Source organism: Coptis chinensis, chromosome 8 (genome assembly GCF_015680905.1).
Source record: "Coptis chinensis isolate HL-2020 chromosome 8, ASM1568090v1, whole genome shotgun sequence".
Taxonomy (NCBI): domain Eukaryota; kingdom Viridiplantae; phylum Streptophyta; class Magnoliopsida; order Ranunculales; family Ranunculaceae; genus Coptis; species Coptis chinensis.
Window position 1 is genome coordinate 10,385,125 of NC_141463.1, and position 23,382 is coordinate 10,408,506.

At 37.7% G+C, this 23,382-nt stretch overlaps 1 protein-coding gene across 1 annotated transcript; it reads right to left on the reverse strand.

Annotated features, from left to right (window-relative positions):
* Positions 1 to 3: 3 nt before the first annotated feature.
* On the reverse strand, positions 4 to 23,174 carry LOC147479867 (ARM repeat superfamily protein). The gene is given in 35 exon segments (XM_086581144.1): positions 4 to 211; positions 316 to 396; positions 485 to 541; positions 867 to 995; positions 1,085 to 1,150; positions 1,353 to 1,384; positions 1,387 to 1,408; positions 1,411 to 1,431; positions 1,569 to 1,681; positions 3,052 to 3,166; positions 3,831 to 4,020; positions 4,590 to 4,699; positions 4,828 to 4,923; positions 5,043 to 5,105; positions 5,179 to 5,256; positions 6,212 to 6,324; positions 6,443 to 6,500; positions 6,623 to 6,746; positions 6,835 to 6,896; positions 6,972 to 7,036; positions 7,117 to 7,186; positions 7,645 to 7,698; positions 7,869 to 7,996; positions 15,735 to 15,810; positions 16,940 to 17,008; positions 17,102 to 17,149; positions 19,001 to 19,143; positions 19,278 to 19,341; positions 19,436 to 19,560; positions 19,674 to 19,752; positions 21,246 to 21,361; positions 22,087 to 22,258; positions 22,582 to 22,674; positions 22,775 to 22,836; positions 22,916 to 23,174. Coding segments are annotated over 35 exon segments (3,069 nt in total). The 5' UTR covers positions 23,043 to 23,174; the 3' UTR covers positions 4 to 163.
* Between the last annotated feature and the right edge of the window lie 208 nt (positions 23,175 to 23,382).

Below are 23,382 nucleotides of genomic sequence, written 5' to 3' on the forward strand. Positions count from 1 at the left end.
CAATTGATTCGAAAAAATTATGATTACACAGTAAATACTTTTACAGGCAAGCCGGATTAAATCAAAACCCTCGGAATTAAAATATATACAGCCTCATCAACTCATAAAGATGAACCATAAATAAGAAAAAATAATAATAATAATGAAGATCAGTATCACTTTTTCATTGAAGGACTGTGTGTATTGCACTCTGCTGAGCCGGTGTCAGATTCTGTGGTTTCAAAAGAACAAAAACACAAGGTAAACCATTTTGAAGCTAACCAGGTACGCAAAATGAATTATTAACAAAAAGTGTAGGGACACCAGGGGTGATACCTTGCAAAGATTATTAAATAGAGTTCTGTCCACAGCAGAGAACTTCGTAACAAAGTCACCAATATAGTTTGCCAGATTAATCTGCGAGATAAGTGTAAAGAGAATCTTAATACAGCTGAAAAAGAAAGAATTTCAGGTTTGCTAGCTGATACTAGGAATGACAGCAAACCTCGTTAAGCGGGTCGGCTCTTTGTAGGAGATCGTCCTCATAACTATCATCTTGGTTCTTCACGTTTATACAAAAGATAGAATGTTCTCAATAACAAGCCAAAACGAGAATATGCATCTAGAACCAAATTATGTAGGAAAACGCAAATGGTAGCTACATATATAAATGCTTCATGCTAAAACTGTAAAGCATCGAGAGATTTCATTATATATATTTAATTAGAAAACTGTAAAGCTGTGAAGCAATATTATTATTATTGTTGTTGTTGTTGGTATTATTATTAGTACTATATATATATATATATATATATATATATATATATATATATAATGTACTGTCTCAGTAAATTATTTTCTTAGCTAAAAAGAAGAGAATCAGATACCTCGTTGAAGACTTTTGCCATTGCATCAAGATGCTCATTTGTAGGCTTTCCATAAGGAGCACCAGCTGAATATAAGAGAGCTTTGTCAGCGTCCCCATCTCCACCTTGAACTTCTTCCCAGTCACTATCCTGCATCGATGACAAACAGAATATACATAGATTGACAAACGTTTAAAATTTCGAGCACAAATAGAGCGAAGGATAACCTCAAAGACTACCTCATCTTCACCAACCAAAACTTGCTCTTTTATCTCAATTAACATATCAGCCAACAATGTCATGATCTGTAATACCGATGTCACTTGAAAAACATTACTCACTATGGAAAAGGCATCACCATACATTAAAAAGAAAAACTATGTTAACTAGTTCCAAACAGATATAAATTTGTCAGATTTGTGGAAAAGAAATATACCAAAAATAAAAATAAGGGAAGGTTTTCTCTTTTTGAAAAAAGAGGTGGGAAGAAACATGAACAAGGCGTACCTTTGTCGGAAGTGGTATCACTGTCCACTGGTGGGAGCTAGCTTAGCTTTTGAAGCAGCGTAGTTATCCCTGCAGTGGACTATAATGATGGAAGTGGTAAGATGCTTATTTTAGTAACTCTCTTGTTCTTTTTATTTTTCTACCAATATTTTTTTTCTACTAATATATATCTAAGTTTTTTTTTTTGTATTCCCATACTTAGCATCAAATGCATACCCTAATGAGATAGCCACGAACATGAATTTTAGCCAATTCGGCATGCCTTGTAGAGAGCAGTATGGCCAAAGCAGTAGTAGTAACTTTAATCTGGTATGATCCTTGAATTTCCCCTGCACCCAAGTAACATTTTGAAATACATTACTCAGACATGAATATCAAACATATATGGCTGCTTCTGTAACTTCTGCTAAACGAATTTAAAAGATCAACTACATACCACAATGACTTTTATTTGGATGAACTAGATATTTATAAATTAGAAGTTTAAAATTCCTAACATGATAGAGGTAAGCAAGGCAGGCCCAAAGTTTGATCTACAGATATATCATACCCCAGATTTCCCAAAATATATACTTGAAAATTTCAGGTCAAGGTAATAAGTAGGAAAACCAGGGGTAAACTATCGGTGGATCAAAAAGCCTTGATACCAGTTACCTGATTTTTCATACAAATCACCAAATTTATACAATATATACCTTCGAAGGAGTTGAGAGGCATATATGTACAGGACTCTTTAAGTTACATAATCAGAAATTCCAAATAGTTAAGGGTGTAATAGATCTCATAAAAGTTTGGATGATTTATTGCAAACACGGCCTAATAGATTCTGATTATCTCTCAAGGTTATTATGTACTAACAGCTAAAATGTAAATCACAGCACTGACACAGTACATAACAAGTAACAACTTCAAAAAATTACAACGAACTTGATGTTACTTTTTTAGAACCATAAGCAATGTCTGCTATCTAGTTATGCGGAAATATTCAGAAGGTTATGAACATATTCACTGTTTCCAATAACAACTCATTTGAAAAACACAGCTTACTTCATGCAAGCACCAGATATTAATAAAGCAATGCTTTTATGATCTTGTAGTTCACCCAAAAGTTTCTTGAGCGTAGAAAATAAAATTCTATCGATAATGAAGCATATTTCTGCACAACCAAGTACTACGGATGAGTAGAAGTTTTTATAAGTACTAAGACATCCAAACTAGGTCGACACCTTTTTGTGCCCTCCCCTTCTTGCTCCTTTGGCAAGGCATAAGGTGCGCAAAACAAATCCAAGTTCGTATTAAGTACTTCTCCATAAATATCACTTAATTACTGGTAATTCCACTATATTTCTTTCTACATATACCGAACCACATCATCGATAATTCAAATCTCTTTATCCTATTTCAAGACAAATAGCAACGACTTGAAGGGTCAAAGGCTTGAAGCACTTATTTTTATTGTTGACTCTCATTACCATTCTAGTTTTCTTCTGAACTTCCTTTAGGCTAAGGCACTCTTCACATTCAAATGTGGTTATACCAAAAAGACATGGGGCAGTGCAGGAAACTTCTGCAGTGAAATTTGATAGTAAATCAATGCAATTAACTAACACATCCGGTATAAATCTATCTGGGCACTAAGGTAGTAGTAGTAGCACTGTAGCAGAACTGCTGAAATAAAATCTTTTTGAGTTCAACTTACCCTGTTGCTTAGTCCATTCTGACATTATGAAAGCAAGGGAATTCTCATATCCTTCAGCTGGCAGTCTGATCAACAAATCAATGAATTGTTCAACATTTGGGGCACTCATATGGACCTGCAGATTGGAAATCAACGCATAAATGATCCACAAATACCATTTTCCAAAAGCAAATTTATATAGAGAGATAAGTTATTAAGAGTTTAACGTGCGGTATCTTACTCATGCTAGAAAATGTCAAAGCTAGCAACAAAAAAGAGAACTAAACTAGGAAACTAGTCAGTAGAAACACTCTACCAGGCAATTCTTCTCGGGTGTTTCAACATTTGAAACTGAAGTTGCAGGTTGCAACTTGGGACAGCTAATGGCAGTGTCTAGAGCAAGAATAATGAAGATGCATCACAGTCCAGAATTGCCTGATGGAATTATCTTCCATTTAGTTTCGGTGAGGATGACCACCATGTTGAGATCATATTCACCAAATATAAGATGCTCAATTGTTACAGGAGGCCTATATTCACTTAATACCAATGCATTTGGTAAATGAAACTAAGCAAAAGAGCAATCAAGATATTAAAAGAACCTGGTATCGTCTTCAGATTTAATGTTAAACAATGATGTACGCTTAAATTCATTGTAGAAAAGTCTATTTTCATTGAAGTTCAATGCCTTTGGTAGATGAAACTGGGGAAAAGAGTTATCGAGATATTAAAAGAACATCAGCAATATGTCGACGTTCAGACAAACAGAAAAGAAAAGAAATCACAGAGAACAAAATTACCAATCTAGCAATAATAAGTAGCAGCGAACTTCTCAATCCTTCTGTTTGACAAGACAGCATGCGTCTAACAAGAGCAGCAACAAGATCTTGGATATGTTGTGCCATTTGTAGGGGCATGTGTACAATAAGTTGTAGAATGTAGCTACCAACAAAGAGTGATCCCGAGCTTTCCAGTTCAGGATCCAAAAGCCTGCATGTGGGGTATACCACAAAAGTAATCCAGATTAGTCACAAGGAGCTTAATACATGAATATCTGTAGTTCGGCAGACAGCTCAAACTCAAGAGACTATGATTAATTAACAGCACAATATATCTATATAACCACAAGGAAAATAATATGTGATATATCCTCTAGAGCAATGAAGGTCGTAATTCATAATCACTGTTTCTTTTGCTAGTAAATCAGTAAATGCAAATTTCATCAATAGTTGTATACTTCTATGCAATAGTGAAAAGTAAGAAGAGAGGGGTAGGGGTTCTTTACCTAATAGCTAAGAATCCCAACTAGGGTTGGCACCCCTTAGCTACTAATTCTTAGTTTGTTACACTTCCTTTTTTATTTTATGTCATTTTACATTGTTTTTGGCCGTGTGAGCCCCGCTCTCTTGAGATAGATATTGCTCTTTCATCAACTAGGAAACTTACTTTCGAGGGAAGCACTGTTAAACAATAATACAACATCCACGGCACTTCTTGCACATGGAAAATCTCTGAAGGATACAAAAGAAAGATTATGAACCATTGAATAATGAAAGTACCTAGAAGCTGCATCAAGTAGGCTTCTCATTGTAGACCCTGAATCAGCACCCCAAGCAAGCATTTCTTGCTTTCCCCCAGAGACAAACACAGCCAAACATTCAGTTGCATTCTGGGTGTAATACAAAGTACATACCACAGCCAAATGTTAGCACACATATAAGAATGGCTCATCCAACTGGACATAAGCAACTTTAGCAAACAAAGAGAAGACATGGACCACTTTCAAAGCCACTATACCTGCATCTCGCCATCATCCTTACTTTCAAGGATAATTTGTATTAGAGGACGGAAACAAACGCCAAATACTGCTTTCACCACGTCAACAGGAGCATTCTGCAATGTGCTATCACCAGCAAACATCAGTTTAAGTAGTTAAGTCACTATTGAAGTGTTTGGAAATTCAAAGGCAAAACACTAAACATTACAGGAGAATCATCATCAGTGATACTTACCTTCAATAGCATAGTTATAAGATCCAATGAGCCAGCAACTAATCCATCAGGCTGCTGCTGAGGCTGATGCACAAAGTTAAAAGTTAAAAACAACTCTTAATGCAAAGTAACTTTGAGGAACTCTTGTGAAACTTACTTTCTCTAGTATAGGTCCAATAGAAGGTAAAACTCGTGAAATGAGAGGCCATATGCATCCAGGAGCATTTCTTATTGCCTAACATAAAGAAAACAAAAGTTTATCACTGCAATTAACAAGCTAAAAAGAGGCAGCTCACAAGTACCATGCATCTTTCTTAAAAGTACAGCCTCAAACCTCAAATTCTTTCCTCTTCTGTGACAGATTTGAAAACTATTCAGCATACCTACTCTCCATTCACTTTTCATTTGATAAAGACACATACTTTGAAATGACCAAAGAAGGGAACCTAAAGATAGTTCCAGGTGCCCTATATAGACAAAGGACAAATGAAGGAAATTCATCTTTCACACAAGGAGGGCACAGGACAACCAAACAAGACAATATAGCACATGCGCGGACGCGCCAATCACAAGTTCCACCACACTATGTTTTCAAAGGACACTACACTGAGGATTGTTATAGTAATTTTTTTTTAGACCTGGTGCCCAAGAGAAGGATTAGTTCTCAAGGGTCCGTCCTCTGAACCCAAGTGTAGCGGGCTTCCACTCCATATCAGAACATCACAAGCTTTTGAGTAACGCACTTCTCTGCTGTAGGGTTACAAATTACTGTTAACATAAATTAAATCCTCCCGTGTTCCTTTTGCATCACCTGACCAAGTTTTATGCTGTGTGGCAACACGTAATACTTCCTATCTCTCTTAGTCATCTTTAACAACCAAAATCTTGGCCATCTGGCATTTTCAAAGTTCTTTTTATGTAACACACTACCTTTTATAACTAAAGAAGCCATGTCTTCCTCATAAGAATGAGTTCCAGCTTCTTTATCTTTATAAAAAGTTGCCAAAGCAATGTCAATTGAAGTTAAGACCCACTTGTCAAAACCGTCTTGGAGTGTCACTAGACTTAATAAGTAAGATGGATCAACCTGTCCAATATCCTATACTGTCTAGGGCACTGAGAACACACGTCTGTCTCACACAAGCACACATCACTTAAGTAAGGATTCCAACACATTTCACAAGTGTTACCTCCAAAACCTCAACAGCATCAATACTTATGAAGGGATCCGAAACATGGGACGCCCACATGTTCAACATCATAGGAGATATGATGGGCTCTATCGTTACAATTGCATCATCACCTTCAATAAACCAAATTATAAGTCAAGAAACAAAGTTTTGCAACAATTCCAGAAGAATATACAATAAGCTACTCCTGAAAAGGTAAGTATAAGGGCAGGAAACTTCAGAGGTGCAGACCTGCCTTCACAGCAGCTTGCAGTGTTTCAAGTATCAAGTGTAGGGTTTCATCAGATGCCTAGAGGAACAAATAATGTAACCGCTTAATTTCATTTCAAGAATACAGATATAGAAGAGAGGGGAGGGGGAGGGGAAGGAAGAGAGAGATGAGGTAGCTGAGAGATATGAGAGATATATTACATGCTTGAGAAGATCCATCAGTGACGAAAACAGATTCATAATATGAGGCTGCAGAATTCCTTTGTCTGCTTCTGGTAGGAGACTGGAAAGTGCCCGACAGGCACCTACCTTTACTGGTGCAGGCCTGTTAAATACATATTTTTCTCTCATCAGAAATCTATTTCTTATTTGGATGCAAAAATGAACCATATGAAGATAGATGTATTATTTACACATCCAAACTGATTGTTTTCATAGCAGCATATAGAAACTGATCAAGAACTCTCTGACTGATCTGCAGAATACCGCAAAAAACAATTACAACCTTTAATATTCCAACTATAACATTCAAGAGAAGTGCTAATGTTACCAGAGATGAAAAGCTAGCAACTGCTGATAATGCCCGTGCATGAAGAAATGGATATTCGTGTACCCCTGCACAGAGGACATATCACCCAGTCAACTCAAATTCTACAAATATCCTAAAGTGCCAATTGATGAGAAGTAATAGCAACCTGTTCCAATGTCTTCAGTCAGTATTTGCTCCATGAGATTTCCAAAATCAGATCTAGATGATCCTGAGATCTTCACACAAATGACCAAGACTAAATCACTATTGATCCGAGTCTCCATTCAAAATAGACCTACCAAATGTTACTGTGAGCGTTCTAAGAGGACATCTCCCGAATGTTTTAGGAAGATTCTATTATCGTAAACTCTTATTTTCATAAATATACTGAAGTGAAACAAAGCCGAAAGTAATAAGGCTGTATCCACTTTTTCTCTTTTCTCTCCATTAACAACAATACAATTTTACTGTTACATTATTTGGGTCCTAAATCACAACTCTAGGCGTTGAAGATATGAGTAAGACTCAGGTAATACCGTTCTTTTTTATTACCAAAATGTAGATATACTATATTAAGTTCTCAAAAGCTGAAGAAAGAGGTATCCTACGCACATAAAATAATATTTAGCATAAAGCATGCAAAGTAAATCTAGAAATTGAAACTACTAAGATATAATAAAAAAAAAGTGCGTACTTCAGCCAACGATTCAGATAGAGAAGACAGAGAAAAAATGACTGCTTCCCGAAGCTGCATAAAAGATTTTATAGTTAACGAATTGAAAGGAGAAGATGCAAATAAGTATGAACATTTACGTACTTTTAGTATTGCAAAAGATGACCCAAAGTAAAACATCTTTCAATTGCTCATAAGAGACAACGTTTGAGTGTCATAGTTATTGAAAATTTGTGTTCACTCACCCTCCACCAGAATACAGAACCAGCAGCTTTTTCAAGTTGAGACTCAGCAAATCGCCTCTGAGCTGCTTCTAATATGGCATTAATTCCTTCTCCACATGAATTGACAAGCTCTTCCAGTAAAAGAGCCCCTGAAAGCAATTTCACTTATAAGGCAAGCTAGGAACTGTGAAGAATTTCCAGTAGAATGTCCCCTGAAACTAATGTCTTTTATAGAAAGAATGCCACCAGGCACAGGCACAGGCACAAGCACAAGAGAGAAGGGAAAAAAAACATATACGACGAAAGCAACCCTTTAAAAGTTTAAAGTAAAATCATTAATGTTGGACACATTGTACGTGCATAAAAACTAAGTCGATTTTATATGACATTAAAATCTATTTCAACAGACCAAGTGACATCAATGACAATCTGCACTAAATATTAATGAGTACCTAAAAGCACGCTTAAAAAGAATCATATAAACTAAAAAAAGTAAGTTCACTGCTTTAAAGTGGTAAATATTAACTTCTTCATCTTTTTCTTTTTTTTTTTTGATCGGTAAAACTCAATTTTATTTATTATAGATCCAAAGGTTACACATTACAAATTACATATCGATCTTAGGTAGCAAGTAGCTACTCGATCATACCTACTTGTACACTTAAGTTACAAGAGTATCCCAATCACATAGAAAATTGTCATAACCCACTCCCCGGAAGCTTGGACACACACTAGCCCACTCGAACAACAATTCTTTGACTTCTTCCACTATCTTATGTATCTCTTTCTCCTTGTGCTCAAAGATCCTCATATTTCTTTCTTTCCATAAAGTCCACATAATAGCACTAGGAAGATGATCCGCAAGCCACTTGGACTTGTTAGACAAAGAGCCATAATCAAATTCTTCACTAAGGCTTCTCTAACATTTAATGGCGGATCCCAAGGCCTATTGAGTGAGAAGAAGAAATCCTTCCAAACATCGCCAAGTGGACAATTGAGAAGAAGGTGATCAATACTTTCATTCACCCTTTTGCAAAGTGAACAAAGGGTTGGGAGGTTCATACCCCTTCGATTAAGATTATCAACCGCTTTTGATTCTTCCCAAGTAAGTGAGCCCACAAAAGAATGCCACTTTGAGCGGGATAGACATCTTCCAAATCCTTTTATGTGGGAAATTAAGGATCCTCTCCGTTGTGTTGAGATGTTGCAAAAGTAAACTTCGTTGCCAAGTTCAAGTAAAAGGATTTTACGGTAAACCCATCTTTCTCCTCCCAAATCCACTTCCTTGAGTCAACTTCTCCAAATCTACTCCTCTCATGGTAAATGGACTCTAAGAAGGTCTCAAAGTTTTCTATCTCCCAATCATTAAGGCCTCTTTGAAGTGACACGTTCCACACCACCCCTTGATTACTTCTCTCCAAATAATCCGATATCAAGGCTTTCTTATTACACTGAAAGCTATAAATGTCATCAAATTGCTCCCTAAGTGTGGTTTCCCCACCCATACATCATCCCAAAATGAAATGGTCTCCCGGTTCGAGTAGAAAAATCACACCTTTCTTAAACTTGTCCCATACGCTTGCAATGCTCCTCCAAAGAGTCCTCCCAAAAGGATTTCTAGGTACCTTCAACGACCATTTATTAACCCCCTCTCCATACTTATCCACCACCACTCTTCGCCATAGATGTTCTTCCTCCTCACCATATCTCCAACTCCATTTTGCTAGTAAAGTTTTGTTCATGAGCAAGATGTGTTTGTACCCCAACCCTCCTTCTTCCTTTGATAGACAAAGCCTATCCCATTTAACCATGTGTATTTTATTCTTCCCTTCCTCCCCTCCCCATATGAATCTCCTAGATAACTTCACTAAGTGCCTAGCGACATTTTTAGGAATCGGAAACAAAGAAAGATAATAATTTGGGATGGTAGATAAAGTAGAGTTCACCAAGGTACATCTTCCCCCAATAGAAAGACACTTTGTTTTCCATCCCGCCAATCTACTTTCCACCCTATCAATTATCTTGGCCCAAATATCCTTGGACTTGCTTCTAGCTCCCAACAGAAAGCCCAAATAGAGTGTAGGAAAGACATCCACCTCACAACCCAACACACTAGCAATATCGCCCAACCTTTCCACCACCCCCACTCCATAGATCCTCGACTTTGACAAGTTGATTCTAAACCCGGAGGCCAACTCAAACCACCCAAGTAAGTGTTTAAGTGCATATGCATTATCCATCGTCGCACTTGTGAAAAACATTGTATCATCCGCAAATTGGACGTGTGAGATGGATATCGACTCCATTCTACTTGAAGCTCTAAAACCATCAATGATTCTCCCTTCCACCAACATACTTGTCATTTTACTAAGTACCTCGGTAACCATGATAAAAAGGAAAGGTGATAGATGATCACCTTGTCTCAATCCTCTAGAACTCCGGAAGAATCCATGTGGAACTCCATTGATGTGGGTGGAAAACCGCGCCATAGAAATGCATACATGAATCCATTCTTCTCCACCTAGCTCCAAACCCCATCTTCTCCATAACAAAATCCAAAAATTCCACAACACATGGTCATAAGCTTTCATGATGTCCACCTTGAGAACCATACCTCCACCACTCAATTATTCTTTCGAATCAATTATCTCATTTGCAACCAAAGAACAATCAAGTATTTGTCTTTTTCTAACAAATGCATTTTGGAAGCTTGAAATAATACCTCCCATAACCGCTTTCAACCTTGTAGCAAGAACTTTAGTGATGATTTTGTACAAAGATCCAAGAAGACTAATAGGTCTATAGTCTTTCAACTCCTCCGCTCCTTTCTTCGGGATTAGTGTAATAAAAGTTGTATTAAGGCGCCAATCTAGGTAGTTATCTCCATGAAACTCTTCTACCACCTTCATTACATCCTCCTTTAAAAAATGTCAACACCTCTTGAAAAATGCAATAGGAAACCCATCCGGGCCCGGTGCTTTATCCCCACCAAGCATATCCACCGCATTTTTCACCTCTTGTTCAAGAATTGGAGACTCCAATCTTTCTTTGTCTTCTAGCGAAATGCTATCAAGGTTAATCCCTTCCACTCTAGGCCGCCATTGATGAGGTTCTTTATAAATTTTCTCATAGAATTCCACCACATGATTTGTAATGACTTCCTTATCCTCCTCTAGCACACCCCCAATCCTAAGTTTTGAGAGATTGTTAATTCTTCCTCTAGTCCTTGCCATTTTATGAAAATACTTAGTATTTTTCTCCCCTTCCTCTCACCTCCACCACCCTTGATTTTTGTCTCCAAGACACTTCCTCCATCAAAGTAAGTGTATTAAGTACATTTTTTATTTCTTTTCTTCTTGCCACTTCCTCTCTAGTTAGTGTACCCCCTTCCTCCTTACGGTCCAACTCGGCCACTTCCTCCAATTTCAAGCCTATTCTAATATCCACCCTACCAAAAGTCTCCTTGTTCCATGTCTTGAGGTTTACTTTCAAACTATTCAACTTTTTCCAAAACACAAACCCCGCATTCCCATTGAAATGGAAAGACGCCCACCAACCTTCCATCAAAGGAATGAGAGCATCATCTTTGAACCACATCATCTCAAATTTGAAAGGTCTAGGCCCTCCTACTTTCTCCTCACAATCTAATAAAATTGGACAATGATCCGAAATAGGTTTCGGTAATGCATGCAAAGACTCTTTTGGAAACAGCTCCTCCCACTCCAAACTCACAATAAACCTATCAATGCGACTCAATGAAGGATTACCCTCACCCCTCGAGAAAGTGAATAAACCACCACCCATAGGAATATCAACAAGATAATTCCTATTGACAAAAGAAGAAAACTCCCTCATAAACCTATCTTCTCCGCTAACCCCCCTTCTTTGCCAAACAAATCTAGTTGCATTAAAATCACCCCCAAGACACCACATATCCCCGTTCCAAGCTCTTACATCCTCCAATTCCATCCAAAAGTCATCTTTGAACCCGTAATCCACCGGCCCATAAATGTTAGAAATCATAGACCAAGGTTGGTCCACTCCTCATCTACAACGAACGGTAAGAGAGAAAGCTCCTTCCAAGACCTCACTCACCTCCACCACTTCCTTATCCCATAAAGAAATCATACCTCCGGACCTTCCCGTCCTTCCCAAAGAAGGCCACGAAAGCCAAGCCCATATTCAGCTCCCCGTGTTGCATGGGCGCAGCACGAAAGTGTCGGGTTTGGACACTGCAATGCCGGCCGGTTTAGACATGGCGAGGTCTAAAAATCAACACAGGGACACGGCTAATATTTTAATTTAATATTATATTTTATTGAAACATAAATTATTTTAAATATATATATATATATATTTTTTTAGCCATTTAAAACAGTTTTTGTTAAGTTTAGATCTTGAATATAACCATTCCAAAAAAGCCCAAGTCCACATTGCTTATTAAAAGCCCCAATTAATCCTATCTAAGTATCTATGGAAAAAAGAAGCAAAATAGCCCAAGCCCACATCCCTCTTATTAAAAGAAACAAACCCTAGATCTTAGATCTGGGTTGCAGCCGCCGGCCATAGAAGAAGATGGTCACAGCCGACCACATCAATACACCACCACTCAGGAATTCAGGTCAGCCTACTCGCTTTCTTCCTTCTTTCTTAATCTTCCTTCTTTCTTAATCTTCTTTTTTTTTTCTTTGAAACTGAAAATAGATTTGAATGCGAATCTGTGTCGCGTCGGTGTCGGTGTTGGTACGACACGACACGGGACACGCTGAATAATAAGGTGCCACCCATGCAACCACGACCACTTCCCCATAGTTGTCTTGCTCTATGTAAACTCATACTATCCCATTTAGATTCTTGTATCATAAGAAAATTTACTCTCCACTTTCTCCTCATCCTCCTAATCCATCTTCTTTTCTCCTTTCCTCCTACCCCATTAACATTCCAAGAAAGAATAACCGGCTTTAACATGAGGAATGAGCTCTCCCCATGTCTTTGTCAACCTCCTCTTCCGAATACTCATAATCAACCGAGTCTTCATATCCCGAATCCGAAGAAAGGTCATTATAGGCCTCTCAAGGATCCCCCTCAATGTTCTCGGCGGCCCTTCTTTCTTCCTCCCCATTCTCCATGAGTTGAATGATCTTCTCTCTCCTCTCCTCAACCCGTACACCCTATCTTTCACCAAAAGATAAAAAGTTTTCTCTTTGTTCCCTCACCCTCTCACCTTCTACGTCTTTTTCATTGAAATCATTCACCATCCCTTCACATTCAACAGGAGGATTGTGGTCACCAACTTCCCTATTTTGCACCCCCTCTCCCTCATCAATAACACACTCACCAGTAACTCCCAAACCTTTTGACAAAATGCGACTAGAAACCCCTTGGTTCCTACACCCGGCATCACCACTGTGCTTGCCACCAACTAGAGCAGATATCTGTATGGCAGCCTGAACTAGCGTTTCAGTTGTAGGTATTGCTCCTGGAATATGCCCCTCATTAACGCCTTCCTGAGTTCCTGCACCAAACTCCCCCATATGGGTTCGGTTTGCTGTCAAACCAGCCTCTGAGTTCCCCTCTTTACTTACTTCTTCACATAGAGAATCCCTCCTACGTGACTCCTCTGAACTTCTCTGCCTGACCTCAACAAACCCAACTGTCGCAGGATGATTATCTCCACCATAATTGTCCAGAACATTCATTAAGTTTTTCCTTCTTCTTTCTCTCTTATACCTATATCGAAATTTTTGTGATTCCCTCAAGTCTTGCTATTCTCTGATTTTGGCACTGCAGTAACAGCTGATCCAATTTCTCCATGATAGATTTCTCTGCATACCCTTTCTCTAACCCATTTTCTTTTCGATCAGATTGCAATTTCTTACCTCCTTCTCCTATAGACGATAACTCCGACAAGCTCACTTGGTTCCTTCTCTGGAGTCCGCTTCTAAACCCCGCTAAGTTACAGTTGAGTACATGACCTGAAGGGTGAAGTGACTTAAAGTTGGCGTTAGAACGAGAAAAAGAATGAGAATGAACAGGACCAACATGTTCCTGACTTGGGCCCTTTGGATCTCTCAAGTTAAGCCCGTTACTCACAGATGAGTCTGCTGGATTTAAATTACCTTCATGGGCCACCTCCTGATCTGTTCCATCGCATTGGGCAACAATTCCAGTTTCCAGTATAGGCCCATTTGTAAATCCCAGCCCACATACATGATTCACCAAGCGGTTCGGTCCAACTTGCATATCAGGCCCACCTTCACAGATATTAAGTATTCCCGTGATTCCTTCACGTGCAGGACTTCCAGCTGTTGGCAAATTCAAATTAAAGTGTCCTGCACGTGACTGAGTCTCCTCCACCAAAGAAAACTCTCCGACCACCGCTGCAGCAGTACCCAATGGACTGCTACTACTGCTTGAAGAAGATTGTAAAGCCCTATCATTACCACCAACCTCCCCTCTTTCATCAGATCTGTGTTGTCTTACTTCTTCCCTACCTATAACAGCAGCTGGTATGTTTTCCGTATCCACTGACTGACCATCAAGACCAACAATGGATCGTCATTGAACACCACCTCTTTTGGCCAATCAGACCCTCTTCCTTTCTCTTTCAACATCATCTCCTTGCAGAAGTTGATTTTCTCTATCACACTCTCCCAACCTGGATCGTCACTAACCACCCTCACCTGCACTTCAGCTATGATTGGTTCTTCGTCTTCCCCACCCTCCTGGTTGTTTCCCTTACTCCTCCCTTCTGTCTCATCTCCTCCCACCTCAACCTCACCCTCCAATCTACTATTCTCTCTTTCAAGAACTTGTTCACCTCCCCCATCGAGCAAAGCATGAAGATATGAGCCAGTCCTCCTTGGTATCTCCTGTTCACCATTGTTTCGCAGTTTGAGACTTTCTTCCCTTGTTGGATTCACATTTTCCGACCCCTGCCTGGGGTGTAAGGCCACTGTAGAACCTTCCGCAAATCCTTTAAGGAAAGTTGCAAAAAAATTCCAGCCTGTAACATTCTTTCCTTCCGGCACACAGAGAAAGACGGTACGACCTTTACTAGAACATGGGCTGATAGAAATCTGCACATACCTACCATTCTTGTTGGATTGTATCCCACTTCTTCATCTAGATGTATAATCACTAATTTGTTGTCTAATAAATTGGCAGAATATATTTCATTCTTTTTTTATTGGCAAGCCTGTTTTATATGAGATCAGTAACTCATTGATGCTGGCAGGGTTCGATCCCCAAACTTCTGGTATCATCACCCAAAGATTTTACCAACTTTGCTAGTTGGACCTGCAAAAGAGTGCGGGCAAGCAATATTTCGGCTAGCTTCCATCTTATGAGAACTGTTGTAAGAAACAGGTAAAGAGCAACATAAAAATATTGTACCAAAAAATCTTGCCTTTACAACATAACATCCAGTGACAAGAAAAGAAGCTATTAACTTCACATGACCAGATACTTAGATGCCAAAGGTAGGGTAGAATGACTAGAATCAAAATCACAACTTTCCATTGCAGTTGATTAGTTAAATAAAGGGAATAATTTGTCATTTTTTGTACTTATGTACTGTCCATTTGAATCTTAAAGTTTTTACAGCAAGTGATAACTTAAGGAGTTATGAGTACAACATCACACTAATTTGAATTTTGAAGTATTTGCATGATATGGATACACTTTAAAGTAAGAAGGTACAACACAAAATCAGTCGAACAAGGTCTAACAAGTAACAGACAAGAACTTCCTCATGCAATGAAGGAAGGAAAACAGCATGGTTTATTTGGGAAGGAAATAGTAACAAACAGACCTTGCGCAAGACTATTTGGTAACCCTCACTTTTGTCTTCTTTAAAACAAGTTCATCAACTTCAAAGTTGCTTACCTGAAGCACGGCAGTTGTAGGTACCATCATCTTCATCAGCAACGTACTGGTTAGCATCGGAAGACCACATGTGAACCTAATATGTAAGTATGTGAATTGTTAATTACAAAAATCTAGGAAAAAAAAACACTGACAAAATGAAGGATATAAGAATTGAAGATTGATTGACAATTAAGTGAAACAGAATTCCAAGACTTACATAATGCTACAGAACATGGTTGGAATAAGAAAAGGGAAAATGTTGTGATAATTTTCCTTCTTCTGATTTAGGTATATGTGGTGACAATTTTAGTTTGTGCACCGCTACACAATAAGAGAGACACTTAACAAGGGATCTTAGAGCTTCAAAAGTAAGTTCTACAAAAATTAGACATAGGGCTCGCACGAATTGAAACTGGAAGATGGGAACAAAGAGCGTAATACAGAGACTTGGAAGAAACACTCCATTCTTGCAAATAGCCCCAAGTTAAGAGACTCTATCAAGTCTCACAACTATTTCAGAGATAATTTAACAGAATACTGCAAACACTGTACAATGATGCTTGCGGCATGGTTTCCTGACCTTGGAAGCTAATGTGTAGGTAGGCACGTCGGACCCTTGACTCTATTATTCATTGATCTATTGGATTACTCCTTTTTCCAAGAATTCATAAGCCGCTAGGGAAAGCCTTCCATTTCTATCTATCTTTACCATGCAGCCAACAGGGAGCACCAATGCCCTCCCAACTTTCACGTATGTTGGACAGATTAAGATCTTTAAATCACTAACTACATACTATATACTGTGCCTCATGCTGTTGGACTTCCTACCACTATTACTAACGTGTAAAATAAGGACTTCTTTGGTCACAGCATGAAGAGTGGAAATGTAATAAGAAATCAGCACATATGAAATCTGGCAATGAATACAGAGAAGATCCATTCCAAATGAAGTTAAAGTAAATGAAGGTAAGAATACAATAAAGAAGCACCTATTGTTCTGTCATCTGCATAAAAGCGATTATGTAATTAATTAACTCTGACTATATAATGTGCCTCATGCAGTTGGACTTCCTACCCCTATCACTGATGTGTAAAATACGGACAGCATGAAGAGTGGAAATGTAATAAGAAATCAGCACATATACAATCAGGCAATGATACAGAGAATATCCATTCCAAATGAAATTAAAGTAAATGAAGGTAAGAATAAAATAAAGAATCACCTGTTGTTCTGTCATCTGCATAAAAGCGATAATATAATAAATTAGCTCTTTGACATTCTTTGTGATCACCTGCAATGAACATTTATCAATTCTATGTATTACAATGCACATAAACAGGAAACAAATTACAACTTGACTCGGGAGCAATCTCTTGCACTATACCTTCACAAATCTTGAGCTACCCACCAGGGTCAATAAGAATTCAAATAACTACAAAATACAAAAGGAAATAAATCACTGAAATTGTTCAGATTGCACTAAGACACAAGCAACTTGATCAAATGGTTGACAAACTTGACAAAAACCATATGGTCGCCAACTTAACTCCAGCTCACTTACCACAAAAAATGTTAGATATAAAACAAACCAGAAGGAAATGAAACCATTTCTTGTGATCCAAATACGAATGACAATCAAGAAATTACATGTATTACATTATGACATTAATACTAAAAGTTTGATGTAGGGTCCAAATGATAGTAATCGGGACGGTAGAATTATAGTTCATATGCCACACCCTCTTTCTTTTTTCTTTTTCTTTTGTTATTCCCCTCTTACTGATTGTGAGATATAAATAAAAATGTAGAAGGCGAGTTCCACATACCAACCTAACTAATCTTCTTTTTTAATTGCTCTTCCTTTGTACTTCTTATTAATTGTGTTAATATCAGCTCTGATCATCATGGTTTCCATGCAGATGATGCAGTTTCATCATCAATGTCCACATGTGAAAAGACATTATATTATGCAGAACTTTCAATATCCTAGTTTTAACTCGGGTTTTGAGTGAGACGACAAGAAGTAACTATTTTTCGGATTTTCCGAAGTTTAGCTTAAGAAATTTAGAATGTAGTTCCCCTCACTCCAATAACACTTCGGATTCCTCTATAATCAGTGGGTCCAAACAAATTTGGAGGGGATAAATTTCGTTCCTCTAATAGATTTGACGAAATACAGAGCTGTTCATGCTGCAAATGAGTGCAACGAAAGATTTCAACTAATCAAATTAAGTCTATTAAAGTTCCATAAGAAATTGACGGAGAGATCATAGTTCCACTGTCCTGACTCGAGTAAATTGAACATATATGTTTTTCTCTCCAATGGTTCCCACTCCTATATCTCTGTTGGTGGACATATCTGTACATGGATACACTGCTGAATGTTGTCAAAGGTGGGGCTGAGGCACCCCAAGGAGGGTAAGGTTCTGCAGTACTCAAGGTGGACAAAGCACCATATTTTGGTGAAATAGTTGCAAATGCTGTCAAAGTCATCGCTGAGGTGGCCCAAGGCACCACTTGGGAAACCTAATGCCTTGCCTCTCAACTACCAGGCCTGCTAGACCTGACCCTATTACTGATCGGAATAGTTTACTTATGTGAGTAAGGCGTCAACCTGAAAGTATATGAAGCATAAGCCAGGTTTTAAATGGAAAAATGTATTCGCGTCTCACTTGTAAAAAGAGAAACAAATTGACATAATATTCATAATACAACTTTTTTCATGATTCAACTTTTTCTTAACACTTGTCATAATGGGTGATTGGAAGACATTCATGTCAAACATATAAGACCTAGTATCCTCAAGGATCTATGCTTTATTGCTTTATGTAAGCCAAATCTACAATCAAAATCCTTACATGTGTAAAACACATTTAGTAAAAGATATTACCAGCACAAACCTAAGCTAGGAATACAAACATGAACACATAATTTATTCCAAACAAGTTACAGAACCAAGTATCCCCAAATTACCAAGTTTTGTCTAAGCAGTAAACACAAACTGTTCAACTCCCTCCATCACAAATAATGCGTTAATCCCTGGGTTTTTTTTCTTGTTTTTTTCTTTTCTTTTTTGTTTTGCCGTTGTTGATATTTATGGACTTTTTAATATTGCATCAAGGTAAATGGTAAACTCAAGAATATGCACAGGACTTTACAGCTTCCAACAGTTGTTTATTAAGTAGGGTAAAACAAAATTAACCATACTAAAATTGACCACAAGAGAAAATAGATTATATTGCACGAAATGATTCCATCAACAAACTACTTCCATTCTTTATACCTGGATGATAAACGCCTCAAGACTTTTCTCTTCACCTTCAGAATCATAATTTCCAGAATAGGGATCATTGGTACCTTGGATTGACGAAATCTCATAAACTTTCAGAGATGTAACAAATGTCTGCCACAAAGGTGCTTCAATAACTGTATCAACATAAAGTACCACCTTGAGATTCTCCGGTGAAAAAACGAAGAAAAGAAACCACGAGAAGCTGATAAAAACATTAACAAAATAGAAACATATATGAAGTTTAATCTTGTTGAGTGAGTGAGCGTGCCAGAAAACTCTGCTTCAATATGATTTGGAAAGTTCTGAACGAACTGCATCAAACACTTTAATACCTGATTGTGCAAAAGCCAAGAAATGTCAGACTTTGAGAGGAAATATATTCACAAGACGGTGAGAGGCGTCTAACAAATTTTGAATTGTATCTACCTCCATCTTGATGCTCCAATCTTCAGCATCTCCAAGCTGCACTGGACCTTCTAAAACCATTGCAATTTGTTCTGTGCATGACTTGAGCATTGGTATAATCAGTGAACTCGTTTCAGCCTGTTTCAGGGAGAGGGGGGGGTGTGGTTAACTCCTTTTTATCATAACTCACAGCTCCATGAAAAAATCTCAATTGGAGAAAAAATAAAGGATTAAGATTGACATCCATAATACCTTGTATCATGGCTCATTACTCCTAGCATGGATGTGCAAGAGTGCATTATTGAAAAAGCTTTTGTGCGTAAGCTTTTATCATATATCTGCACAAACAGGGAATTAAAAAGTGGACACAGGTAAGATAGATGTAAAACAAAATACATCTAATCCAGCTTTTTCTGTTTTCGTGCTATGCAATATAAGTAAATAAGTTGAAATGCCACTTCACTGACTTCTGGAGTTCGAGTAGTCTCAGACTCTTATAAGAAGAGTGGAGAAAGTTCATAGCTTATGTTCAAGTAGAGCAGGGAACGGGTCAGTTCACCCAATATCCGACTTAACCCAGTTAGATCTGATCACCTATTGAAGGAATTTTAGATATTGTCAAGGATAATAGAGGAAAAAAGAAGCTTTAACACTAAAGGGTGTATACGTGTCTTTATTCATTAGAAAATCTTCTTCATTTGAAGCTATGGAGGCGATTGAAGCTATGGAGGTGATTGACTGCTGTTCCTTGATTTCTTAACTTCTAATTACTTAACATGTCTCTGGTCTGTAATGAAATCCAGCAATATGTCCACCTCTGAATCACTTCCTCTACAAATTGGTGTCTTAGTTTTTTCAAATTTTTCTTCTCTTTCTCTGCTCTTCCTATACTGATTGAATCAAGATATGGATTGGAAATTGCTTCCGAACTTTTTTTTAGATGAAGATGTAGATTTATATGGTTACACAGTTTGGGGTGTTTGTGATTTAAAAACAAAAGTTTGGGGGTTTTGTGGAGATGGAACGAAGACTGATTTGACTTCAACCCGACAAACCCGATATCAGGTTCAATTTCAAATAGGGAATGGAATATGGGACCACATTAGAATTCAGGTTCGATTTCGGATATACCTCGAATCCGACCAGCTCCCTGCCCTATGTTCAAGTGTCATTTCCATCTAAACTTGCGAGAAAAGATTTTCATCAAAGGCTTGCGAAACAATGTTGTTTGAATGTTAGGAGCTCCCGCCATTGGGAAAAAAGTAATTAACATCACTCCAAGGTGTCCAACATCAAAAATAAATGAAGAGCACAAGTACGGCGTGTATTAACAAAAATTACAAGTCGAGTAACACAACAGGGAAGTGGCATCCGTATATGGATCTGTGGCTTTGTTCAACCAACTCAAGAAAATATCTATTACAAACTGGTAAATGCTCACTCTCTTTCTTAACAAGCGGTGTGCACACCTATTGTTTTACATAATGATAAAGAAAATTCTTCTAGCAATTAATACATTTCTCTAATTAATGTGGACAAACATCAAATTTGATGTCATTAGTCCACTCAGGAACACTCCACGAGATGCACAACCATTAGTAAAGCCATTTAGAGTTAGTGAGATCTTATTTACACACAAGAAAGCTTCCTCGGAACACTAGAAGAGGGAAAAGGTCAAAGATTCATTTTATAGCTTAAAGGATTGGAATAAGGCCTTCTTGTTTTTCATTGTACACCCATCTTATATGCTGAAGTTTTAACCCTGTATAAAATATGGAAATATTATGCTGCTTATTATAAATGTGAAAAAACTCTCCGACAATAGACTAACCTGGGGAGAAGATATAATTGTATGCAAGCATGGGAACAAAACAGGTACTAATCCTGGCACTGATATATCGTCCAGATCATCACAGAGAAGATTCAAGCATTTTACAGCTCCACACACTGAATGAATAAACCAATATTTATTACCTCTGTAGCTAAACTTGTTTAACACAAAAACTGAGCAAATTAATCACATTTTTGTTATACAACTTGCACACATTTTTGTTATACAACTTGCATTAGTGGGTCTGTAAAGTGCAAAGTTATGCTATTTTAAAGTTGTCTAACACCCCATAAAATGGCAGTGAGGTTCATCAATAATAGAATGTCTCTCTCATTTGGAAGCCTCCAATCAATTTTACAAGGTAATGTAACGACAAGTTCCCAAAATAAGCCTAACACAAAAGAAGCGTAATATAAGAACATGGTTGTTTTGAGCCCAAGTCTTGAATGATATTCCTTTTGGATTTTTCATGGTAATTTAGAGAGCATTCGAAATCAAGCAAAACATACTGTGGCAGTGTGGCAAGATACACAAACACCCCCACACCACCCCCACCCCCCCAATTTTTTGTCGTAAAGTGATTGATAACTTACTAATGTTTCTCTTTATTAGTACCACCTTTGTGTAATAGCATATAAGAGGAAAAACTCTTCTCCTTCAAAGCAGCATACAAAATTATAAAAATGTTTTTTTTTTCTTTTTATTTTGGTTTTGTTCATATACCAAAAAAATAGTGATTTTTGTCTTTGTTAATGAAAAATGTAGCAATTATTGCTTGAAATTTTTTGGTGGAACATCTCTGAAGTAAATAACTTGTGCCCCCTTGAATTTCAGATTTTACCTCCACTCATGCTAGTATGACAGGCAATCATCTTCAACAGAAAAGGTAACAATTCTTGCCAATCCTCTGGCCAATCATACTGTGCGATGGATGCCACAGCCATAGCAATAGCTGTGCGGATTTTCGCATGAGGATCATCCAAAGACAAGAGAAGAAGGTTACATATAACCGCCTGAAAATGTAGCAGTAACATTAAGTGATACAGTCAAATGTACTAAGGTGTGTTGCAAAAAGCTGATACAAATCCATCAAATTTCAAGAGTTAAGAAACCATATCATGGTAAATGACAATGAGAAACATAGAAAATAGCCAAACCAGTCCATACATAGTATGGTGTAAAAAGACACACGTAAGAGATTTAAATCCCCTATTAATGCTATATTCTTTCATTAACATGTATACTCAGTCCCTTTATATTTCTACCTATCAAGTACTATATAAACAATCAAGTCAAATCATGTGGTTCATTTCAGAGTTCCAAAGACAGAAATGACCTTTTCTTCGCTAGTTACAACAGGGTGCTCGAAATTCTCCCCATCTTCCTGCCAATGCTCTTTAATAAACTGCTTCAAAATAACTGCAGCTAAGTTTTCACAAACAACAACATTAAGGAAACAAAATCCAACAAAAATCCAAACTTGCAAAAAAAAACATATATACATATATATATAATTTAAAAAAGGATATTTGCCGTAACCCAAATTGAACTTCTTTATTCACAGCAACTCTCGTCAACGCACATCCAAAACCTAAGCAAAAAACAAAATGTTATCATTCAAAATTGAATAAAGAAATGATTTTTTTTAGGAAAAAAAAGAAAGAACAAACCTGGTTGTAAACAAGCTTGAGATAAAGAAGCTTCAGCGAAGGAGCGGACCTCGTGATTTGGGTCAAGTGTTGCAGTTAAGCAATTGAGTAACCATTGTTGGTCTTGGTCAACTATAATGTTTGACATTGAAACAGGAGAAGAAGGAAATAAAAGAAACCCTAATTTGAGATGAGAGAGTAAAGTGTGGTCCTTTTTATTTTCGCGCCTTTTTGGGGGGAGAGTGTGAGATGGGTCATGGGAGAGTGTGCTTTAAATTTGGGGTTTATATAGAGAGAGTGGATCAGTGAATGCGTTATAAAATACGTTTTTTTTTAGGGTTTCGGGTTTTCTAATTTGCGCCTGATGCGTAGATTAGCAGGTGAAGTCAACTGTTCCATTGACCAAAGTTTGTCTTGGGCATATCTTACTGTAGAAAAATATGGGGTACCAGAAATAGTGATTTGGTGTCACATTTGTGTCCGTCACA